Source organism: Papilio xuthus, unplaced genomic scaffold (genome assembly GCF_000836235.2).
Source record: "Papilio xuthus unplaced genomic scaffold, Pxut_1.1 DF825017.1, whole genome shotgun sequence".
Taxonomy (NCBI): Eukaryota; Metazoa; Arthropoda; class Insecta; order Lepidoptera; family Papilionidae; genus Papilio; species Papilio xuthus.
In genome coordinates, this window is record NW_013533632.1 from 1,055,560 (window position 1) to 1,082,687 (window position 27,128).

Here is a 27,128-nt window from a genome sequence, read left to right on the forward strand (position 1 = left end):
GTATATGTTGGTATAGGACCGCTTCGGTTGATGCATAGCGCGGTCCGTTGAACACAAATGTCTCCCGTTTCGTTTGACTTGGAACACGTGCTTTGATATTCTTGCCGCCGAGTTCAAGGTGACCTTCGACTGAAATTTTAATCAAATATCTATGTATAGTTCACAAGACAAGTGTTTCGATTATTCTGGTATGCCCTCTCTAAATTTTATTTGCTCTATATTACATCTTATAAGATATATTTTTAACATACTTCAATAATCAAGAGGTTCCATAGTCAGTATAAATTTTAGAAGTGCCTTAATATTTAGCTCCTAGAGTTTCTACTTCTTGTATTAGGATACTAGGATAGGATAAGTATTCCAATAGATTTGTTATTACATTATCTGGTATCATAAAGATGTCGAGTATTAGTTGAGCATTTACACAACCTCAATAGTCTTAGTACTCGCACTCACGTATCAACTTTACCTTAATTATGAATAAACTAGGTTCTAATAACGGTATATTAATTGTTGCCCGCAATTCTATCAGCGTGGAATTAATACAAAGCTGATACAATCATAATTTATATAATGAAAAATCTCGAACTTTCACCCGACTTGGATATGTGGTCAAAAATTTTAGAAATTTAGAAAATACCTACTCATCTACACCATATATGCACAAAGCAAGGAATTATATTGGGCAGTATAAGTTTTACGTACAGTCTAATTAATCTATAAAGTTAGATAAAAAAGTTAAATCTTTAAATAATTGTACTACAAAGTATATTCTAAACGTTAAGATAACAGGAAAAATTAAATTTTCTTTGTCAGTTTTTTCTACGAAAGAGCAACAGTTTTATAAAAAGTATAAAAAAGATTGCAGCAATTTAAGGCGTACTTTGTTCTATCTTTAAATTTTCCATTGGAGTGGAAAACTTATACTTTGCAAATAAGAAACAAGTTGCGCATTAAATACAAAGTGCCAAGTTGTCCGACGAATATCTTACATTAAATGGAGTTCTCACTGCTTAAAAACTATTACAAAAAAAATACTACCATCTCTCTCATTCTCGTTGAAATAATAGAGATGACAATACTCTAAAGAATCCTATGGAACCTAATAGAAACCCATCACATTAATATAGTGTACTACAAATTCCAACTAAACATCTAAAGCACAAAATAAAATATTACTTACGAAATATCTTTTAATATAAAATAAATATTATAATAGTAATAAAATTAATTTGTATTTTGTCTGTTTTATTAAAATATATTTTAGAAAACTTTTTTATTTCAAAAAAACATTTTTATAGGTGACATTATTTTTTTATCAAATGCCAGCTAGAGTCGCAGATCATCTGTTAATTACACTTTTCTGTTTTCTTTTCTTACGCTACTACCAAAGACAAATCGACAAAGTTATATAAATCCTTTTATTGTCCAAGTTAGGCGAAAAAAAAGTTTTTCTAACATTTACGATGTAAATCGATACAAACATTACAAAGAAAAACATTTGTATATTCGTTTGTTTTGATTTACTTAAAAATATTTTAATTTTACGAAAAATCAAACTCTACCAAAATCAATGTTCAAAACGAGATGTAAATGTTCTTCCTTAATAATATGACTTGATGAGATTAAAACGATCAAACAAAATGTTTCATTTTATTATATTTGTATATTCATACAGTCTTTATAACGTTAGATTTTTTTATCGGAAATTTGCTGTAATTCTAACTAATTAAAAATCGATGGCTGAAGTAAAGTCTGAGTTCAGATTGAAATATTTACTTAAAACGAAGTCCCCATATTTTATTATCAATTGAATATTTCATGTATTAATTGGAAGGCTTTGTTGGACTGATTAACATCGAACTGATCAACGAATACAGTCCTTTTAATTACAAATGAACGAGTAAGTAACAAAGAGATAATTTATTGAAATTCGTTATAATATTTCAATAGCTTTCTATTGAGACCGGTTTATGAATATTTAAAAAAAAACCTTTTTATCCTTTTTAAAACTAAAATGAATTCGGCGGACGAAATCGCGCTATAAATTTAAATAATAATAGAAAATTAACTAACAAAAGCGAGGAGGTCCGTACTAATCCGTTTGTGCAAAATTTGGTCAAAGGATTCGAATTAGGAATCTTTGTGGGACTGGCCAGTTCTGAATATCGGGCAGCTGACGACCTAACCCTCCTGGTGGGGTTGTGGTGGTAAGCGGCGGGGGCTGCGGGGTCTGCGTTGGCGGGGGGTAGAGCAGAGGGTAGCGGGACACCCTTAGAGCGACCGTTGCCTGCATTCAGTCAGCAGAGAGCTTTCGCGGCGGCCAGTCGTCGGCTTTACCCGCCTGCGATGAGTGCGCTCAAAGTTTACACGGACGACAAATAGAGACTCAGTGCGAAATGTACGGACTAAATAACGGCGCGAGGCGTCGCAACAGGCACAAGAGGTAATTATATATTTTTTTTATTTTATATTTTTTAATTTTACAGCTAGTAATTTTTTATATTTTTTTTTATTCGCTCGGCGCGTTGTTAGCGGCTTTTGCGAAAAAATACTCCTTTTACCGGCCCTGCGATTGCGGAATTTATCGTATTTTATATTGTTTTTATCCATAATGTATTAAAATAATGATATAAGTATTTTCGGCCTTTTTTACTACCAAATTAAATGAATATTAAAAAAAATATTGCGTCCGAAATTAAAAAAGTTATCCCGTCAGTCCGAAACACTTTAAAGTTGAAAATCTTTTTATACAAAAAAAAAACTTTTATTTTTCTAATGTAAATTGTAATTTTTCTTGAGATTTCAATCACTGAAAAAAAATCATAAGAATTTAAAAAAAAAATCATAAGATTTTTTTTTATACCCAAATCAAACGGAAAAAATAATATTAAAAAAAAGGGGAAACGTATAAGAAAATGCTCTCATTTTAAGTAGGCATTACATTTTTTTGGGATAAGAAATCTTGGATAAAGACATCCGTCGGATATCCGAACTGAGATTTGGTTGTCGGCGCGTCGACGGCGGTGGCGGCGGCGGCGGTGGGCACACGGCGTAGAATTCCACTGCCATGACACTTGTATTTTATTACAAATGTATATAATATTATCTCTGGTGAAGGAGATTGAAAGGGATGACAATATGTGTCCATAGAAATATAACAGCAATGGAATTCTACGGTTATTCAACAGTAACTTTGTTTGCGACAGATTAAATAATCGTCTCTTTTGTCGTTATCTTATACTTGAATATTTCAAGTACCTCAAACGACTTCACTTTTGTTGCTTTCAGTTCAATAGGGTCAAGGAGTCGGCTTCTTTTGTCACTCTTTATTAATATTTCATCTGTGTAACTGATTTTTTTCTTTTTTATTTGTTTTTTTTACGAACATAATTCATGTACTCATACACATATATTTGTAATTGTTTTATATCTTGAATTTCCGTCAGGAGAAAAACGAAAAACCTTTTTTTGAAAGGCAATGGGTGGATATTTTTTCCCGCAGTTGGCAGTAAAAGCCTAATAGTTTAAATAGAAAGCAATTTCTATTAAACTAATCTTAATAAACAATTAAAACCGATGGAAATTATTAAAAAAAAAACTAAAAGTGAACGGATAGACTTGGTAAATATCAAGTACATTTAAAACTTTTGGGTAACACATCAAAAATTGACGATATTTCAACGGCATAAATAATGTAAATTATAGTTACCGATTCCACGGACTGGCCAGCATTGCGGACCAGTCGTCGCTCCGTGAAAACGAAATGTTTCAAGAAAAACTTATGGCAGTAAAATATGAAGAAAGTTGTTAAACCTTTTTTAACCAGCTTTAAACTTGGCGACCAGTTTCATAATTTATCTTTAATTATAAAATAGTTATACAATAATGCTGTTTATACGATTTAGCTTAAACAGCTACTGGTATTTAAATAAATCAATGTAATTATTTATTCAAATTTAAAGTTCAGATTGCATAAAAAATAGAACAGATTCTAGTTCATTGATGTTGCAAAGGACGGACCCCAAAATATTTCGGTCCAAGTTTTTTGCTTGATACGATGATTGGTCGATATAACAAACTGGGGTCCACTGATTCTATGTAGCTCTCCCTCGCCTATTTATATTACTATTGGATAGTTTTGTGATTCAGTGTTTTCGCTTGCAAGAAAATAACTCTAGATTTTAAACTTTTGCGTTAAAAAATATTTTAGAGTACTAAAAAAACGGTACTCAGAGTCAGATAGTAGAGCAATGTTATATTTATGGAAATTATCGAAGTCAACAATAACGATTTATAAACGTAAAAGTTAATTATTATACGGAAAGTATTCACTGCTCATACTTCGTTATAAAAATCGTAAAGCTATCAATATTTTAAAAAATAACAAAAGGGATATGTCGGTGTTTTGTACAAGCATTTCAGCAGTGGAAACAGAAAACATTACGATTTACAATTCAGATATTTGGCGACATATTTGTTCAAAAAGAAAATATAATTTCGGGAATGAATTGGGTAGTTATAATAACATCGTTAGGGTAAATTGCTACATAATTAAGGACAAAAGAAGGCCGGGATCTCCGAACCCCATAAAATAAAGAAAAATAACATCTCAAGACGGTACTTCCGGATCAGACACGTGAAATGAGTTACACGCAAATAGGTCACTTTGCCATCGATAACACTGTCGATTTATTGCAGAAATAAAGCGACATTTTATGCAGTTTAACTGAAGTTAGAGAAAGAAAATCCTTTATCTTTACATCTGTACCTCTTACTATTTAAAGTAGGCATAACACACCAACTTCACAATTCATAGCGGACATTTATGGGTAGCGGGCACTTTGGTATTTTAGCGTTACGTTACCATTTATGATCTTAGTTAAGTCAAAATTATTTTAGATTGATTGAGTTTGGTTTTTATTATATTTATTAACAAAGAGAGAGATTTATGAATCTTTGGTCATCCAAAATCGACGAGAGTCATTAGTATTAGTAGTGTTTAGTGATTTTTTATTATTATTATTGAAGTCCTTGGGGAAAATACTCTGGGAAATTAAATTAAATTCTATATCAACTGAGAATAAGGTTTAAATTTAAATTTTATTGTTGTTATTTTATTCAACTGACCCCTAAATGTTACGGTTGAATTTATTTCACCCCATTCAATGATCAATCGATACGAGGACAGGGGGAACAAGATTTGATGCAGCTTGCCTTAATAATGCATCATTTTTGCAACATTTAACGATTCTGTAAATACACACCGGTAAAAAATGTTGCTATTTCAATTTTTATTAAGAAATTGAGGGGGACAATAAGTGTATGCAGAAGCTGGAATATATTCTATAACTTAATATTAATAAATATGATTAGAAGTAAATTGTTACAAATTATATTTAAAAATAAAATCACCACACTCCGGAAAAACACCAATTAAATGTCACCTCCCACGTCAAACTCAGTCAAGTCGTTATGGATTAGAGGGTATAGCGCGAATATTCATGAGAACGTTGTGATAACGTCATCGACAAAAGTATTAAAATTATTCCACAGTAACAGCGTTACTACCCTACAGGGCGTTAAGTATATCGAAGAATTTTATAAAAATTTTGATTGATTCTGTTGATGACGTCACGAAGGCGCGTGTGGCAAATATTCATAGACCTCCAGATACATACAAAACTACATAAATACATATGAACAAACATACCTGCGATATATATTGCCCTACTGTTGTTAGTCAGGCGAAAAATATTTATTTTTAGCTTTGTTGCACTCAGAGAGCAAGCCTAACTGAGTTTACTCTACTTAATATATAAAAATAAAGTCACACGACCGCGTTACACTAAAAGCATCCCTTTTAGAGAATAGATGGATTTTATTCCTCGTTTTTTTGTCATGCCGATTTCCCTAGATGACAAAACTGAAAAATAAACTTGAAATATCCGACTAGATTATTCTTTTATAATTTTAACAAATACGTTTGTTTTGCCATATACAAATTATAATAACAAAATTAAGTTGAAATTAAACAATAAATTATACGAGAATTACCTAAATCTGGCATGCCACCTAGCATTTGGCACGTACTTGTGGTATAATTGCTACTTTAACCTCTTTTAATCATATTAAAACAATGTATAGCTCGTAACACTGTATTTATGTCGTCTTGTAAGAATTAAAGCTCGTAAGGAAAATCTTTCCAAGGACTATGGTTTATAATCCTGATTTTTTCTTACCGCGCCATATACTTCTCGAATAAGTAACCCGCACGATGCTTGCTTTACATAGACCGATCATTTAGTCATTATTTCGCATGCGGGGACTCCAGGCGTGCTGCAAAAAGACCGAGTTATCAACTAATTTAATAGCTTCCTTCTTACTAATATCATAAATGTGAATATTTGGATGGATGATGGATGTATTTTTTAAGGTTATCACCAGAACGAATGAACTGATCTCGATGAAATTTGGCATACAAATAGAACATAGTCTGAAAACACATCATCATCAGCTCACTATACGTCCCCACCGAGGGGCTCGGAGCCTACCCAAAGTTAAGGGTGATTAGGCCATAGTCAACCACGCTGGCCAAGTGCGGGTTGGTTGACTTCACACATATCTTTGAATTTCTTCTCAGTTATATGCAGGTTGCATCACGATGTTTTCCTTCACCGTAAGAACGTCGGATAATACATATGTAAATCGGAAATCGAAAAACACATTGGTACATGGCGGGATTCGAACCCAGGACCCGCAGATTGCAAGTCAAGTGCTTGACCACTGAGCCACCGACGTCTGAAAACACAGAGGCTACTAATTAAGCTTTTTTTTAATCCTCGCGGACGGAATCTATCAAGTATTAATCAAACTTTCACAGTAACGATTTTAATAAAATAGTACTAAAGAAATATAATTATAAAATATGAAAATAATTCCAATCAAGATTCTCTTTGAAAAGCTAAGTAAAATATTCCTTATGAAAGAATTTTCTATCTTGTTTTTGTGTAGTCGATGAAATTAATTTATCAATACGTGATGTTCGATTTGTTTAACGAAAAAGAAATTGTATAAAAGTGGGTTGTTTGAAGGCTAAAGGACAGAGAAGGTAACACTGGTTTAGGTACATCGGTAGATATATTTATGAAGTTTTTGACAAGAAGTAAATTAGCTTAGCTGTCATAAAAAATTGACGATGTCAATTATTAAAGAACCTTTTTACTAAAATAAATACTGTTTAATAGTAAATATGAACTATAGTTAAACATGAAAAGGTAAAGAGGTAGTTTGGTTTTCATGATAGAGAAAATAGATAATTGTCTAAAACTTTTTCTAGTTAAATGATAAATACTTGAACTGTGATTTTTACTAAATCGTTATAGCTTTAATATATTTGTATGACTTTAGATCTTAAAATAACTTCTCATTTTATTAATTTTCTAACTTGATTGTGCGATATAAAGAAGATAAATGCACGCGAGAAAACTTTTTAGTATGTCTTTTTTCAATCAAAAGCAATTTTACTGTCACTAAAGTGGAATCTGCATGTAGAAAGGTCAAACTAAATTTATCAGATTTTTATATACACTGAATATAAGCCTTAATATACTAAGTTTTTGTAAGTATATAAAGAGCATATGTTTCTTACTGCCTTAGGAAATTTTATTTTAGTATCTTTGCATATCGAATATCGTCTGCGAAGTTTCGAAGTTCGAATAACATTTCGTTGAACCAAAATACTCGATTGCTGGAAAGCAGTAAATATAACGATTTTTTTTAACATTGTAAGTGACAGTTATACGGCTAAATATTTTTCGTACAAAATAATAGTATCTATACATGTCTTTTGCATGTGACGTTAATTAAAACTGACTAACTAAAGATATTTTGCTATTTGTCTGACAAATTGCGCACTGTCTTCTTAAATTTTTGAGCAGACACGTTTGTGATGAAGGATAAGATTTTACGAAACCTAATTTAAAATTAAATTTGTTATTAATTTTAAACTCTAACGGGTAAAATGTATCAATATAATCTCTATTAGTACGACACTAATTGTCCCTACCTTTTAAAATGTTTTATTTATAAAATTGTAAAGGAGGATATTATAAAACACTTTTGTCGCATTTAAAAGGCGTAAAATTTAATTTTTGCGCATCTCTCTCCTTGATTCCTAGTCTATTTTTTCTTTAAAAAAATATCGTTTAATACGAATTTTAGTAATGCGTTCCACTCATTATTCTTCAGTGAAAACATTTTTGCGAATATTTTCCTCCAGTGCCCGTTTTCCAACAAAAAGAGTGGGCAAAAAAGTCTCTAAACCGCAGTCTCGGTTAGCCTGAGGTTAAATACGAAAAGGGATGGTTTTGTGCGCCCTTAATTATTAAATAGATGATACTTTTTCTTACAGCAAAAAGTTATCCTTGAATTTGTTAGCTTTATCAGGAATTAGTGTCGTTTAATTGTTCATCGTCAGCAAAATGTTTTATGTTCTAGCTCCATTATTCGCAGAACGTTTCCTCGTTGAGGCATCGCAAACACTTCACTTTGCGTTTCACTTATTTCTTTTACATTAATTGGTAGCACTTCATTTAATTGATTCTTCATAGCTGGGATTTATATTGACAATTTAGTTCATGTTGCTGTTCTTAACACAATAGGTTTTCTTCATTTCCTTTTTAACCATGTGATGACGCATCTTAAAAATGCGAAAGTTAAGATGGATGGATCGATTGTTTGAAGGTATCTCCGGCCTAACAGATCTAGATGAAATTTGGCACACATGTGAACCATAGTCTGGAAGAACATATAGGCTACTTATTTATTTTATTTCATAAATTTGGAGTCGTGGCCGAATGTTAATACCTTATCGTGTTAATTTGTTCATTTATAATGAAACAACTAAATATTATTTTCAGTTGTTTATAATAACTTGGTTGCGGATTGTCTGGTATTGCAGATGTCCATGGGCGTCGATGAAGAGCTCTCATCTCTTATAAAAAAAAACTTTTTTATTTTCTTGTCTCATAAGTTGTATGATTAAGTTGAAATAATAATTATTATTATTATTTATTTATCTCAGATAACATGGATCCATATTCTTATTCTAGGGTTAGTAATAGCTTAAAAAACTAATGTTAGTATAAACAATTTAAATTAAAAAGAAGTGAAGGTTCCTCAGCGATGCCAGAATGCGCTAGTCTACATGTAAATGTATCCAATGCTCTAGCATCGCCGAGTCCGACCTTTCCGTCAAGGCGCTCAGGATCCTGTTAGGGCTGTCACGCACTCGCCGCAATAAGGAGGCGCAGCGCTTTCGAATGATGGCATCGAACCCGTCAGTATGAGAGTCCGAAATGCCTTCAAGGTATTGGTTTCTCTTTAGAGTGAACAGATATTGTCTGTCTTAGGGAATTTTAGAAAAAAAATATCTATAATACATTCAGTTGCTGTACAAAAAAATTAGAATATTTTTCAGTTTAGATGCGTGTTAATTAACTCTAACATTATGAAAAACTGTTGAATATTATGTTTGAAATATTCTTTGTTATATTTATTTTTGAGAAAGCGCTGTGCTTGTGCAGTTTAGTGTGGCAATTAAAAACGTGTTTAAATTTTTAAAACGACAAAGTTTTGTTCGACAAAGCAATGCAAAGATTTTCGAAGTGCGCTTAAAATTTAGGTCATCGTTGTATTGTTAAGGACATTTAATAAAGAAATATATTTTTTCAAAGTGAATTCAATCTGAAATAAACATTTCGTTTACTAAGTTGTTAAGTTGTATTGGTTAGTGCAAGAAATATATATTTTTAAATAATATATTTTTAATAAGTTGAATGATTTTTTGCACCTCTGGTTTAAGAATGATAGTTATATTGTTTTATAATATTTCGTAACATTTCTCTTACATTTTATATTCAACAACTCTCCCTACGGAGTTCGGGCAAACAAATAATAAAATATTTTTTTTTATAATACTAGCCGATATTTGCTTGACATTGGCAAAGGATTTTAAAAATTAGCTTACTATAAATAAATATAATCTTTTCTCTTTGTAATTTAAGCATTTAATTAGCTATTTATCAGTAAGAGAGAATTCAATTTAATTAACAAGGAAAGATACTAATCTCGTTTTAATATCAAAAGTAGATAATATGTTTTGGGCTTCTGGCGTTGTTAGAAACCGTTTTCAGCTATCGATTATGGAATCTCTAGTCCTGACGTCATACTTTACGAGCACTAAGAGCTTTAAAATAAACCAGGCTGCGTGTGATCAGGTGACAGAATAGCAATTTGGGTCGTCAACTCGATTAAGCCGCACTTTGATAGCGTAACAAACCATTTATACGAGCTGTAAAAGTGATTTTGGGGTCCTTACCTTCGTATTATTACGTAGTTTATTAATGCGAAATCGCAATATCGTTAGCTAAAATGTAGTCTCGCAATTTTTCTTACTAAAGAAACTGGTTATGAATAACATGCGTCATAAGATATGTTTTTATAATAGAATCTTACCAATATTATAAATACGAATGTTTGCACGGATGGATGGATGGATGTATGTAAGAAGGTATCTTCAAAACGCCTGAACGGATCTCGATGAAATGTGGCATACATGTAGAACATAGTCTGGAAGGACACATCGGCTACTAATTATGTTCTTTTTCTTCCGCGGACGGTGTCACGGGTGACTGCTAGTTGAGGACGCTAGTTGAGTTTACAAAACAAATCTTTTATATCCAATAAACGTACCAAGTGTAAAATTTCTATAACATTTCCCAAACGTGTTAAACATGAAAGATATAATCTTTATCGGAGTGAAAATGAAAGATAAATTCATTTTAAACGTCCCTTTTACCACTACACAAGTATCCATAAGCGGAGATAATCCTCTTAAGAGACGTTTAATGTTCTAATAGGATTTAACCTTTAATATGACAGAAATACTCGCGGTATGAATTACCTTGAACCGACTATGTTTACTAATAAAATTTAACTACAAAATTAAGGACTAGTTAAATATACATTAGAATATCGAGTAGGCCGGAGATTGGGGCAATAAATGGGGCAGAAATTGGGACCGAAATTGGGGCAGAAATCGGGGCAGAAATCGGGGCAGAAATTGGGGCAAAAAGTGGGGCAAAATGTGGGGAAGAAAGTGGGGTAATTATTGGGGCCTTAAGAAATTTTAACTGCTGATATCAGCGACATTGTCCGTAGGGACGAAAATAAACTTAATTAGTATTCTATGTGGTATTTAAAACTGTAGGTTATTTCAAATTTCATCCAAATTCCATTCAGCCGTTTTTAAGTTATGTGGTAACAAACATCCATACATTCATAAATCCAAACCCATATAATTTTAGTAAAACCAATGTTTACCGCGTGTAATATAAATGTTCAAAGACAGAATATCTGATCATGGATATGTTACTCATTCTTCAGTATTCTTTATCATGTTTTCCTTATAAATACACGTATGAAAATATAAAAGAAAAATACCAATAACCTACATTTTAGAATCAAACAACTGTATAAACAGAAAATACAAACGTTCCATTTTACAAAGACTATAATTGAAAGAACTCTTTGTCGACAAAAGCTTTTCTTTGCAAGGAGGGTCGTTTGCTATAAGCCGTTATTATTGTACATCTACTTTAGTAGATCTTACGCACGACCCTAAAGGTCAATCAGTATAAAGGCGCTATAATATTCTACACTATTTATACTTTTACTGCTTTTAAAAAATGTCACCAATAGATTAACTACTTTATCAGCTTTATTATTTACCTAGTTGTTTTATAACCTGTCAGCATGTCACTACAACATTTAAAGATTCGTATTCGACAGTTTTTTATAAACTGTCTAGATATTTCTCTAAATGTCAGTGATCCCACAGAAAATTACCTATCAGTTATAATGTCTAGTTAAATTATAAATTGACGTGGTTCACAATTAGTACTTGACGCTTTAATAATCCCGATTATATTCGCAAATAGAGGGGCATCTTATATATGAAAAAGCAATCTTACAATTAACTCAAAAATAGGTAACATAAAACATTACTTTTTAGAAAAAAAACAGGGATAAAGCTTATAAATAATTCTGTTTTAAAACAACAGTGAGGTAGAGACACTTCCGCGAAAGCGAACCTGAATCGAATTGTATCCAATTTTTACATTAACGTGAGCCATTTAACATCCTTGCTTACTTCTAAGCTTTATCTAAGCGCGAAGAAAACTTTTAGTTTTCCCTACATTTTCATATATTTATTGTTGCGTTTCCGAGAGATGGTGCGCGCTACCTTAGTACCCTATTCACTTTACTCTTAAAAGCTTCCACGTCATACTTCGAGGGAAAAATTATTGTCTATATATAGAAGTAATTTCAATGAGTTAATATAATGAAAATATAATTATGCATTATATAAATAGAAAGTCCTTGAACTGCATCGTTATATTCATGTCTGAATCGGTATTTGAGGCATCCATCTTATTCTCAAGTAGGCACCGATGTCACGGTGGAAATAGAGTAAGACCACTTGTGTCCGGTTACTCGACTGTGGTTGTATTTGCGGCCAGTGTAATATTTAGTATTATAAAGTTCTACTGCGTTATCTTTAAATACTAGCTATCGCCCGCGACTCTATCTGGACGGGATTAAAAAAAGTTAGTAGCATGTTTGTTACTCTACACAATGATCTACATCTTTGTCTAATTTCAGTAAGATCTATGCAGCCGTTCTGAAGATATCTTCTAACAAACATTAATCCAAACATTCGCATTAATAATATTAGTAAGATTTTAAATACGCAAGTTTACTTAATTGGATGAATTAATAATTTGTATAAACTCTAGAACTAGAGTTTAATTATTTAGGCAAATTTATGACAAAGATTTGAATGGCCGTTTAATCGGAAATTAATGATAGGACCACCCAGATTATATCGTAAGTAAAAGTCATCGACCTTTGACGTACTTAGTATTCCCTTGCATCATTCTAAGACGATTGCTGTTACATATTTGATCAAGCTAACAGTAGCAACTGGTAGTAACACCGATCTTCATCCTTTTAAAGGTATATTAAGTTGTTTTAGGTTGGTTGAATTGGGCGTTGCTTTATGTTCCCGTAGTTTCAAGATTTGACTTTTTTTAATTATGCTCTGTTTATTTGTATTTATATATATAGTACAAGTACTAGTTCAAGAACTAAGAGATTGACATGAAAAATATTGAAAGAAAACGAAATTGAAACGAATTTATTATAAAGATGTATAGAATTTTAATTATAAAACATGTTTTTTTAAATTAATATTATATTTTATAATCTGTATTCAATATTAATAGATATACATCTGTGTAAAAATTTAATTACAAATATTAATTATTTATTTTTAACAAAAAAAATTAATGAACAACTTTTCGAATACAAATTATTCATAAAATATTAGATTTGTGTATAAATAGATTCTCAGCTGTTTTGTATTTAAGAGATTACAGAAATAGGGTTGATTTATGTTCAAAAATTTCTTGCCAAAATTAGTACTGTTTGAATAAATTAAGATTAACGGATGAGACAAATACCATTAGCTTATTGGTTTTCACTCAGCTCTTTCGATATCGAAGATAAGTAATGTTTTAAAGAGTAAAATAAAAAGTGGATTAAATATTACAAATTCTTTATTTTAAGACAAAAAATTGATTTTGGCTTGTGTTAATTGACATCATACTTTTTTATTTAATAACTAACTGTCGCCCGCGACTTCGTCTACGCGGAATTAACAAAAAACTTAATGACCAGTAAGCTGTTCTTCCAGACTATGTTCTACATCTGTGCCAAATTCCATCATGATCTGTTGAGCCGTTCGTAAGATAGGTCAAACATCCATCCGTCTAAGCATTCGCATTTATAATATTAGTAAGATGTAAGAGTTGGGGGAGATGTAAATAAGTTATGATATAAAAGTATTGTGTTACATAAAATATTTTTTTGTATTACATGATTTTAATTCGACATAAATGCGTAAAAAAACCGGTATATGTAACACGTGCGCTCTAATTTCAACCCTTTTTATAATTATGCTTACAATGCTTTAACAAAAAAGCCATCCATTCGCTTTTACCGCTGAACATACAAAGAATTTAATTCGCTTACCACTTAGGATCGAATATCGTAAAACAAACTGTAGCCATAAGAGCTATAATTTATCACATAAGTATGTTACTTTAGCAAATTTTCGACCTACTCGCGTTGTAACTGTCAAGTAACCATTTATCGAATGGGTAGGAAATAAATGTCCTCGACTGTACGAGTTTTGTTCCTTGTCCTATTAATAATCGTATAAATATCAAAATAACTGGTTTAGTTTTACATAATAGAGTATTTATCTCATAAATTTGAATAAAGCTGACAAAATAAAAAAAAATGCTTACATCAATTTTAAACAAATGAATTAAATTTTACTTTGTTGTTTTAAATAAATTTGACTTATTAATATTTGTGATAATTAATAACGTCCTGCCTTTTGTCATGTTATACATCGCGGTTGTTTTTCGCGCCCACAAATTAAATATTACGCAAAACGTATTTTCATAATAAATAATATGAAATTAAGGATTTCGTGAATTTGATGTGTTAACGTAATGTATTCATTTATAAGTTTAAATTTGCATTTATATAATATTATGTACATTTTTAAAACATCCTGAGTACTCAGAATGTCTTAAAATCTGTTTATTTATGAATGGCAAACTTTAATTCTATATTATTGTGAGAAACAGTTAAACAAAGTAAGTCAAAATCTATAAAGGGAAAATTAAAGTTTATTACTACCAACATCCACAAAAAAGTGATAAGATTATTTAATCAATGACATTTATTTGATAATAAAAGCACTATTTATTATCAAATAATTTATATTATTTGGGTCGATTTTTTATATTATTTAGTTTTATTTTTAGTTTGGTTTAGTTTTAGTATATAAATAAATAGTTTATTTAATATAGTATTAATTAATTCATTTATTTTGTAGTGGTTAGTTATTTAGTAAGAATATATTTTAATTTATAATTAGGTTAAAGATATTCTTCTTGGTTGAATAAAGATTTAAAGCACTATAATACACAAGAAAGTGCGAATCTTTAAGATGGCTAGATCTTAGAATATAGATGGCGTTAGTAACTTTGAGATTTATAACGCATTTTTATGGTTTTTGACATACAAAAACTGTTTTGCTATCTTTTTAAAAAATTTCACTTCTATGTCTAATACGAAATTTCCATGAATGGATTGATGTATATTTGTTAGAAGGTATCACCAAAACGACTGCATGGATCTCGCTGATATTTTACATAGATTTAGAACACAGTCTGGAAGACCACACAGTCCATAAAGTTTTTTTTAAATTCCCGGATAGACAAGGGATAGAAAATATTTTACTTAAGAGGGACTCTATTAAGTTTACTTCGAACAACTTTAGATATAGGTCTTATTTAGTGCAGACGGCGTGCAAGTTAACTTTATTTGGCTTCGTTAAATTGCAGTATCGGGGTCGCTTACTCCCTTAACTATCCAGCTGAATTTCAGTGCCGGATGATCGTTAGGGCAGGCCGTGTTGATACTGCACACTACGACCTCCTTTCCTGAAGTGTTGCAACTTATTTCATATCAACTTACTTTCGGTAAGTTATAAGTGAACTTACCAAAGTCACTTATCTTGTTGAACTACAAGTAAATTTAGAGTGCGAGCATTTCACTGAAATTCTGTTTACTTGCAAGTTTATACATCGAGGTTTTTTATAAAATTGTACCTACAATCTTTGGAATAGTTAACTTATTAGCCAATACTGTATTATAGAAAATACGAATTTTTACTTGAATGATTAATACAAATATTTAAAGCATATTATTATCGATTTGGTTATTTTATTACGTATCTATGGTACCGTCTACTTCTTAATTTCCGTCTAAAATTAACCATTTAATAATTAAATAATTTTGTACCGAGTTCTTCAGTAATTAATAATATTTTATAGCGTTTCTCTTAAACTTTATGTTCTTGTAACAAAGTTATAGTACAACGAAACGTTAGACGACGAAGATATTCGTAAAAGTACAGCTATTATTCAGCGTAGGGACGCGTAATCTTCGCGGACAGCTGCGTAGATTATTCGCAAACTATGGGTGGTCCCCCAACAGCGACCCTCCCGACTAAAGACGCGATGATTTTCACCCCCTTATCTTTTGACGTTGCATTTATCTTTGAATATAGTAACACGGACTAAGCAAAAAGCCGCCGTTGAACTAAATATTTACGGCAGTGAAGTATACACGACGATGACATTGAGCACATAAAAAAGCAAGTGTAGAAATTATCGTTCGTTTTTATTTGAATGTGGGTTAAGCGAGTGCTTGACGGATCCTATCTCTTAAAAGTCAGTGGTATTTAGTGTCCCATTAAATGTTCTCGATTTAAATGACACAGAAAAGGTTTGTATTATTTTTACTAAACGACTGAAGTAACTTTTAAATTAATGAGAGTGCAAAAAGATAACTTACTTTGTAGATACACAATTCTCGTGTAACAATGTTAGTTACCATACTAGTCCGAAATGGCCTCACAGATTTTTAATAAATTTTATATGCATATTCAATAGCTCTGAGAATCGGCTACTATCTATTTTTCATACCCCTATGTGATAAAAGTTGTCCTCCCTAGCATTTATTTTTATTTTTTGGACAACTTTTTTTTATTTTTTGTAATGTGGCATTATGAAATACATTTAACACCAACCTCTATTTTCTAAAATTGATTTAGTAATTTCTAGAAATTCCCTAGAAATAATTTATATTGCAAACCAACGTTTGCCGGGTCAGTTAATTTATAAACATCTCGTGTTATGTGTGTTCGGGATACATTCGGAAAATACTAAAACTATCTGGACGGAAATTCGTAACTATGCTATTTAGTCCATTAGATATTTTGTAATTAGTTCTACTAACACAAAGTCAGAGTCTGACGTTAGTTTAGTTTTAAATTTAATTCATAGTAATGAAATCAAATATCTTTTTTTCAAATAAAATTGTTTTAGTAGATTATTAACCCTTGCCTAACAATAATGTGCCATACGCATTTTTTTATATCATAAGGTGGCAAACGAGCGTGCGGCCACCTGAAATCGCTGAAATAGCGAAGTGACCGTTGCCCATAGACATACGCAATTGCATATACGTTGCTTACCTTTAATCGACGGAGGAGAGGATGCACAGAAAGAAAATATTTTCCCTCCCCATCCATCCTCTTATCCGCAAAGTCTACTTCCAGTTCCCATCCTTTCCTTACAAGAAAAAGTGTGGGAAAGGTAAGAGGACTAAATTAGGCCTCCGGGACGCACACTCATCAGACGAAACGCGGAATAGCTTTAGTCTTCTGTGTGGTCGTGGTATTTCACCGGGCGAGCCGGGCCAATTCGTGCGAATATGTTAAAGTGGGCTCTACCACTGTTAAAATTTTTAATGCATGATTTGAATAATTTCAACTGTGATTGAACTATTAAGGAAGTCGAATTGTTGGGAAGTTTCAAGATTTAGCATGAGCGGTGGCCAGGTAGGTAGGTTAAGTGTTGTTATGAATTATTGATAAGATTGCAGCGAACTCTTTGTATTTCAAGTTCTCTATTCCGACGTAGTGCGCCATTCTCAGCGGAACATAATGAAGCATTCTATATGAATTGCATTTTTATTGTCATTGTTTTATATTTGTTTTTACAAAATGTTGGATAATAAACATTAATTATTATTAAAATAAGCTAGTAATTTTTTATTATTATACTTATCTTCAAAACGGCTGCATATATTTTGTTGAAACTTGGCATAGATGTAGAACATAGTCTGGAAGAACACATACACCACTAATTAAGTTTTTTTTAATACCGCGCGGAGAGTTTCGCGGGAACAGCTAGTTTACTTATATTTCTTGTTATTCTAATAAGCTTATCTCTTGTCCTTAAATATTGACAGCAGTAGTCAAATGACGGGATTCGAACCATCGACCATTTGATCGGATGTCCATACTCTAAACCTACAGGAAACGTGTTTTAGTGCAGTGGAAACACACCGGGCTAAGTTCAAAAATGTTCATATGGTAACACAATGTTGCTGAAATCGATAACAATAATGTAGCGGAGTATTGCAGCACGGCCTTGTCCGCCCGTAGCCTGTCTATCAAATAAAAAAGTTATTAACCTACTTCGAGGTGTAATCCGATGCACTACACGAGAATTAAAAACTAAATAACAGGCACCGACCACCGGAACTTTATGCCAGTGTTTAATATTAAAACAGTTGTAGAAACTGCTTTTTGTTCTATGAAAGATTTGAAGTTTGCGATTTGTTTTTGTTTATTTTTCGATTGAAACATTTTATATGCAGTCAAAGATTTTAATTTCCTTCCCAATTTAAGTCGAAGTATTACGTTTAGTAAACTCTGATCATAGAAACATTGAAGTTTTTGACACTATGACATGGGTAGGTAATAATTGTCCTCAACTGTAAATCTTGATTAAAGAAAATTGATCACCCAATAGTGTAATATTTGTCGTAAAATTGGTCGTATTTCAGTTTAAATGTAACGAATAACATTTTATTAATTCATTAATGTTTGTTTTCATGTTTGTGTCAAGGTTATTTTTTGTCATAGTTTGTGCCCTTTATAAAGCAGTCACGCTTTTTTACAATTTACAAAGTATGTTGTTTGTATCACGAAATGCAGGAATGTTGGAAATAATTGGGAGTAGGGCTGTGTTATGACAAATATTTGTTAAGATAAATGTAATGTTAATAATCTAGTTACGAAGAAGTTAATATATTAACAACTAGCCGTCGCCCGCGACTACGTCCGCGTGGATATATAAAAAAACTGTAAATAAAAAATAAAAAAAGAATAAATAGTATCCTATGTCCGTCTCCTGGCTCTAAGCTGCCTACTCACAAATTTTTAGTCATGTCGGTAAAGCCGTTATTGAGTTATAAATAGTGTAACTAACACGACTGACTTATATATATATATATATATATATATAGATTAATAAAATTGGAGTGTCTGTATGTAAATTAAAAAGTCATATTTCAAGAAGATGATGTATTTGAGCTACGTATAACGAAAAACAGTTTATTTAATTGTTGCTTGTCTGTTTGTCCTTAATACCGTGTTTGTTACGATTCAGCTGGACTGATTTTGACGGCACATTTACTGGAAGTTAGCTTATGATAGATAGTATAGACAAAAGAAAGTTCATTGTTTATGGCAACAGGAGTTATAAATACTAAAAAAAATTAAGAACATATAATAAACAATATAATAAACAATAAGCTGGGTAGGTTTATGTTGCTTAGTATAGTTGATAGTAAACATTGCTAAATGAATTTTGTTATCGAGTTTTCAAACGAAACCTATCGCAAAGAATAGAACGCAGAGTTTGTTTACCGTTGACTTGATTTCGTGTAAATCTAGCAGCTACTTAATTCGCTGGAACAAGCTTAATCCAGATTCATAAAATAATTAGGTCCGCTTCGATTCCGGTGCGCTTTCAAGGTGCGATGGCTTCAGTTAGCGCACCCGTCGCCTACATTTTTTATCTTCGGCTACCTTTATAATAATAACTGTAATAATTCTAACGTTAATTAATTGTTGTATATGTTTTGAATTCTATCAATATCTGTCCCGGATTCCCATAAGAGATAACCTAGTTAAGGGACAAGGAACCATACCTTTAATAGTTTCACACCAGGAAAGAGCTAATCAAATCAGTACTGCTGCACACGCCAAGACAAAACAGTATAGTTCTATTGTGTGTTCAAATAATAGCAGTACTAGACTGCTCACTTTAGTGCCCTCGTGTGAAATGTTTATAAAAGAACATGTGGAATATATATTAGATTCCTTAGGCCTAGTATGTATGAATAATTCATTATGAGACTCTAACTGCATAATCAGAAAGCCATGTTCTAGGAAAGGCGCATCGGCCACGGTTACTGCCACCACGAATTTTTAATGAGAACTTGCCCTAATGTCTACCTTAATTACAACATCTACTACCAAATAAGGACTTCCTTTTACAATAGAAAAAGGTTGATTATGCTTCATTGCTGTACTGTTGTTGACATTTAGTCAGTTCATTTAACGTTAAATAAATAAATTAAAATAATTTCCAATTTATTCCTATTTTTACAATAAAACCCTTCGTACACAAAACAACAAATTTGGAAACCTGGCGATTATAGTCTCTAAGCGACATTTATCGCTGACATTTTCGTCTTTAATCACCTAAAACAGCCACTCGCAACCTGTTTGTCATGACCAAAATTTCAAAAAGGCGTAAAACGATTCAAGGTTGTAACTACATTGTAACACAATACTCGAGACGCAATCATAGAAAACTATTATAGTATCGAAGATTTACGTTGCCTAGTGTGCGAAGGGCCTTAGTTTAAATTTTTTATTCTGTAACTTTATAATTAAAATACTTTAATAAATTAAGAAATTTTAAAAATACATTTCCAGTGTTAATAGTACTTGAGTTTACGATGTTTTTAAGTAATGATTGAAGTTAATTAACTTTTTACAAGGAAACTCGTAACTAGGTCTTTTTAAAATTGTGTTAAACTTGTTTGCGTCTTCTTCAGAAACTTTTCACTCTTTTATTCAGTTTTTTTTTATCTGTATAATGATGAGATAGCCGCAATTGTAATAAGGAGCTTACTTATATTATAAGGTTTTGAGTTAATGTAAAAGTTCTATACAACAAATCATTTCTAATAAACTTAGTTGTACTAAATTATATTGTAATTCAAACATTATTATAATTGTGAGTTTACACGGCTAAATATCCTTTTATTAACATTATGTTGTCCCTATTTTTCTTTAGGAGAATGCAAAAGACAACAATATATTTTAGTATATTTGTTTCGGCAATGCAAATCCTCACTAAAAGTTTTATACAAAAACATTGCACGTAAAAATTGGTCGTATAAAAAACGACTATTCAAAAAATTGTACCAACACCTAAAGCTTAAACGAATAACCAAAACAAATGCAATATATGTTCAGAATTCAGCGGCAAATTGACACATGCCATCTCTCACATTCGCTTTGAATAAGCAGAGACGACAATATATCTCAATGCAAATGTCAACAGTCGAAACACGTAAAACGATATAGCTATTGCGCTGGACAGATTGCTATATAGGTAATAGAGGGCACCGGTAACTGAAAAGGTGTTGGTTATACAGTTTTGTTAGGTTTGATAGAATCAGGTAGTACTCCGTGACCGATCCCAAACAAGCAACTATCACGTAGTAACAAGGATTCAACTTCACACAAATTGACACTCCAACTCAACGTCGCTACTTTTATAGGTAACATATACATATATGATTCGTTTTTCATATAACTGTTATTATCTAAAGCTACCGGTCGCCCGCGACTTCGTCAGGGTGAAAAAAAGTATCGAGTAATATGCCTGGGTGTGTTCTTCGGTGAGCTTCGGTGGCTCAGGGGTCAAGCACTTGACTTGCAATCTGCAGGTCCTGGGTTCGAATCCCGCCATGTACCAATGTGTTTTTCCGATTTCCGATTTACATATGTATATTTATCCGATGTTCTTGCGGTGAAGGAAAACATCGTGATGCAACCTGCACATATCTGAGAAGAAATTCAAAGATATGTGTGAAGTCAACCAACCAGCACTTGGCCAGCGTGGTTGACTATGGCCTAATCGCCCATAACTTTGGGTAGGCTCCGAGCCCCTCGGTGGGGACGTATAGTGAGCTGATGATGATGATGTGTACTTCGGAGCAAACGAAAGCTATGCAGAAAAATGTGTACTACATACAGACACTCCAATTTTATTATTAGAAATTTGCTGTGCTTTATTAGATGCGTGTTTAGATTTGTATTTATAAAATGCTTATATACTAATTACGACTGAACCAATATTCAATCTTTTAACTAACATTTTCAATTCATTTCTTACTTTAATCGATCGCAATACCAAATAATTACAATAATTTTCGGATATTTATCTATCATTGTATATTGTTAATAATTATTTTGAAGTCTATAAAGTTCTTATTTCGAATTACAGAATGCCAATAGTAACTCAATTTATCCTGATCCATAGCAATTTAAATCGATTTTTAATATCATTGTGCTAATATACGTCTGATAATAAGAGCTCATAACGCGCACGTAGCTCTCAACTTACGACCACCAAATTTTCTGCCTTTTATTATTAGCTCGGAGAGGAAAACGTGTTTGCGATTTTTCACAATATCGGAAAATATTTTGTCTTTCTTTATAACGTAATCTTATGATTGATGCCATGATGTTTTTTAATTGTCTCGTGTATGTAGGATAAGTGTAAAGTAAGTGATTACGTTTACTTAATTCCAATTAAGTATCATTAAAATATTAAGCATAACATAAGTATTATTAAAATAAAAATATACATAAATTTAATAATGATTCAATTTCGATCGTGAACTTTTTCTGCTGAGCATAATCTTTTTGAAGCGTCTTATGTAAAAAATATTTTTTCAAGCAAATATATTCCCACGTCAATTTCTATTAAAGTAGGCAATTCAATGTTTTCCATTTTTGACGTACAACTTATGTTTTATTTTATGTACGAGTATAGTACAGTAAATTTTACTTTTTTTCGTATATCTTCTTTACCTAATGTATTTCTTTCTTATTACTTTGTTTAGATTAGAATTTAAATTAAATTCTTATTAAAAATTTAAAAGAAATCGCTGTTGCGAGTTTTGTTATGAGAAAAGTTCTGAATATAATTTTATATTAACTTGTTTATGCTGATAATGGTCGTTGTTTGTATCGAGCTAAAATATTTCTTTGTTTCAAGTTAATGCAATTTCAGAAAAAATTGTATATTAAAGTTGTGATTTTGTTTTACCATCGTTGATTACTGTTACTTCTATAATTAAAATTTCCACTAGCAGTTTGTACAAAAAGAAATAACACAGATGTTTGTGCAGTGGAAATATTAAAACAACAATTTCAACAAAAAAAAGAATAAAAGAAAGTTTGTTAAGCGATTATTGCAGGTCGAGCATCGCACAGGAAAACTACGTAATGATCCAAAACTACAGAAACGTAACAAGTTCAATGAATAGGCTGATTCGGGGACTGTTCACTTCAATACGAAATTGATTCCTAGAGAGTAATTTAATTTGTGAACCGTACCAAAATCCTTGCCTACGATTTTATTGGGCACGGAATCTCTTATGAATTTAAATTGAACATATTATCATAAACTGCTACATTGTTGTAAGGAATCACAGACTATGTTGTTGATTTTAATGACAGACAATATTATATATAATATTAAATTTCTTTTATCCTACATTTCAAACAAAAGCTATAACTTCAATTATATCATTGTCTTTAACTTTTAAAGAAAATATTGTCATAACGTTTTTTTTAAACCAATCAAATTGTCCTAATTATATTTTCTTTGTTTCAGGAAACCGAGACCCATAATTCTTGTTATGGTGACGATAATTTGTGCAGTGAATGTGCGATCAGCCGAAGTAACTTGCCCAAGTGAATGTACCTGTCGAACTGCGTACGATGCCGATTTGGGTCATATTCTGCGCACAACTTGTACACGAGGAGACATGCACACCATACCGGTGGAATTCTTCGATCGTACTGGTGAAGTAATCATTATAGGTGCCCCAAAAGATCGACCTAATTTTCTAACAATAGGTCCTATTTTCACACAACCTACTCCATTCGTCAACCTTCGTGAACTTCACATTGTGAATTCTAATGTACCATCAATTGGGCAATATTCATTTTGGGGACTTCAGCATCTAAGGTTGATTAATCTCACCGATAACAACCTAACGAGTATAGGAGCCGACAACTTCAGAGGTTTGATAAATCTTACCCACCTTCATCTCGATCACAATAACATAGAACATTTGCCGAGCGAAACATTTAGACATCTAACATCATTAAAAACTCTGACTCTATCAAATAATCAAATATCTACGTTGGTACCACGTCTCTTTCGAATGCTAGCCAAGCTTACATATTTGGACCTAGGTGATAATCCATTGGATGACTTAAACCCTGAAGTGTTTAAGGATATACAGCAGTTGAGAGTCTTTAAGTGTAGAAGATGCCTGTTGAGGAGGATCAATACCCAGATCTATCATTTAGTGTCTAATTTAGAAGAATTGGACTTGGGTGAAAACCAATTCAAATATCTGACTTCGGATGAATTTATCAGCCTTAAAAGGCTAAAAAAATTAAGATTGGATGGTAACCAATTGTCGGTTATAGTTGATAATATGTTCGGAAGAAACCGTGAGCTAAAACTTCTCGCACTGGGCCATAATAGGCTGGCACTACTTGCTCCAGCTGCTTTAGCGAACTTAACTTCGCTCGTACATTTAGACATAAGTCACAACAAAATAGACAGATTCCATTTGCAAACTTTTGCTCCTGTTGTAGAAACACTCAGGACAATAAATTTTAGTGGAAACAATCTTGCCTTGGCCGAAATCGCCATCGTTCTACAAATTTTACCAGAAATAAACGACGTGGGTTTAGCGAATCTCGCTTTGGAAGGTATACCACCAAATTTTTTTACATACAACGAGCACATAGTGTCGTTAGATTTATCCTGGAATAAATTAACCAAGTTTCCATTTAGATTGCTCGCAAAAGCAAGGTTCTTGCAGCGTCTAGATTTGTCACATAACAAAATCGAGAGGTTAGAAGAGGAAGATCTGCAAAGGTTGGAAGCGATAGCTCGCGTAGATTTGTCGAAAAATTTGTGGCGCTGCGACCAATGCTCCGCCGGGACCATGCTCGTGTACATGGCCACCACGGTCTTGAACGGGACTATCCGCCAACTGACTTGCTACTCGCCATTGAGGTTGCGCGGAATTAAATTTTCAGATTTGTCTTTCAATGTACTGGATTCATGTTCAAGCAGCCACGAGGCACAGATGAGCGTGCTGGCCGGGTTGCTGCTGCTGAGTGTGGCGGTACTGGCGGCGGTTGCGGGAGCGCTGTGCTGCACGCGCCGCCGCGCCGCACAATACTACACTAACGAGGAGAAGCGCAGAGAGTGCGAACACGATCATCCTGACGAACTGTTGAACCGCACTGAGGTCGGTACCGTCGCCACCATCCACGCCCCGTACCAGCTCGTATCTAAAACCAGCTAACAACGAGCCCAAGCGCCGCTCGTCAAACAGCGACCTCACCGTGTAACCTTTGATCTACCGACGCCCTCTGCATCCACTGATAAGGAACCAAGTTCTCAAGCCGATACTCCGCTGACTTACTTTCTGGCTCGTTCATCATATTCTTCTTCGAAAGACGATATATGATATTACGATGAAGACGACTTGGTGTAAACCAAAGAACTGAAATGGACTGTTATCGTAGGTTCGTGTAATTTATAATAACTTATTGATTTAAAACTGATATACTGTGTTTACTATAAGAAACATATTTTGATATTTTAGCGTTTTACATGTGTCATAGTTGTAACGTAATGTATACTAAACATTACAATAAACAACAAATAAGTAGAAATTCGTGAAAGACTTTAAAAAAAAAACTAGATTAAGTATTTTATGCTATATCTCTATTTGGTGTATCATTTCAATCATACGAAAGAAAGGACCCATATTGTTTAAAATTATTAACATATTGATTTTTTTTTCGTTAATGTCTTTGATAATTATCATTGTTTTAAGTCCATTGTCATCCAAACGTAATACAAATCTAACAAACACGTATAATCCATAACAAAATTTCATAATAAGAGGCAAATGGTGATGGCAATGAATCTGAAGATCTTCTATCCTATCAATACGCTGGCACCTGAGACGTTTCGGCAACTTAAGATAAACTATGTTTAGTTTGATCACGTACAATATCAATGACAAAGGAAATGGAATATTTTGCCTCTGTTACATTTTCTTTATGATTATAATGTCCATCTAGGGTTTTATTATTTATCTTAAAAAAAGTATCAATACGTAATCACCGAGAGCCTAATGGATTAAGTTTAGTTCACTCATCATATCAATGAGCATCTCCATCAACTCATCTTGTCATCATCACAAAACCACTCATCATGTCACAGATTCTTCATATAAAAGTGACTATAACCATTCGTCATGTTATTTACTTCACAAGGAACCTCATTTCCTCTTTGGAAAATACTCTAATCCATTAATAAATTGATTTTCATTTTATTTGTTTCTTTCGATAGCAACAACTAATCTCCGTTCCTAGAATGGATAAATATTTTTACTTTTCCAAATTTAGTAGTTCGGCTTTCGAAGGAAAGAATTTCACAAACAACACTGATAAATCTCCTTTTCCACTTTCAAAGGTTCATTGGTATAGATTGCTAGGCACTGATAGAATTGTATTAATTAATGTACCATTGTTTACTCTGAATCAATATTGGAATATAGTTTCACAGATAAATAACCTAACATGGACATACTTTATCTATTTTTTTTTCTTAATTAATTTTCGTCAAAGACTAAGCTACCGCGTACCATCTTTCAAACACATCATCATTAAGATCAACTAGTATGGTCAAATGCTAATTTATTCGTTATACAAAATAGTCCTGAGTTATCTGTTCTTCTTTGTGCTATTTAAATCGTTATCGCTATGGGTATGACAATGGATTACTAATATTTCCTCTTTAGTAGTCAAGTGAGTGTTTTCGTTTAGATCCAAGATGGCTTCTCTCTTTCTAATACATAGATTGAAATGAAACACCGATATGTAACGCTTGTATGTTTATGTTAGATTTGTAGTCATCACTTCTCTATATCTAAATGTACAGTTTTATTACTATGTCTGATATAATGAAAATATACTTTTATGGGGAGAAAAACTGAAAACTCTATGTAGATGGCGCCACTGCCAAGTGTCAGCTGTCAGCTGTCATCTGTTTAATCTGTTTCTATACGTCATTTTAGCGATTAAAATAATGTGTTACTTTTAATTCTACTGGAATTTAAAAACTGTCCACAGTGCTGGAATGGCAGCTGGAAAAAAT

At 32.4% G+C, this 27,128-nt stretch overlaps 1 protein-coding gene across 1 annotated transcript; it reads left to right on the forward strand.

The window, feature by feature from the left end:
* The first annotated feature begins 2,384 nt into the window (after window positions 1-2,384).
* LOC106126208 (chondroadherin) lies at window positions 2,385-25,344 on the forward strand. The gene is made up of 2 exons (XM_013323696.1): window positions 2,385-2,446; window positions 23,544-25,344. Exons 1-2 carry the CDS (start codon window positions 2,400-2,402, stop codon window positions 25,261-25,263), a joined length of 1,767 nt encoding a protein of 588 aa, XP_013179150.1. The 5' UTR covers window positions 2,385-2,399; the 3' UTR covers window positions 25,264-25,344.
* The last annotated feature ends 1,784 nt before the right edge of the window (window positions 25,345-27,128 follow it).

Coding starts and splice junctions, on each gene's coding strand:
- LOC106126208 (XM_013323696.1), top strand. CDS start 2,400: ATGTACGGACTAAATAACGGCGCGAGGCGTCGCAACAGGCACAAGAG. Junction 2,447..23,543: donor CGTCGCAACAGGCACAAGAG/GTAATTATATAT, acceptor TCTTTGTTTCAG/GAAACCGAGACCCATAATTC.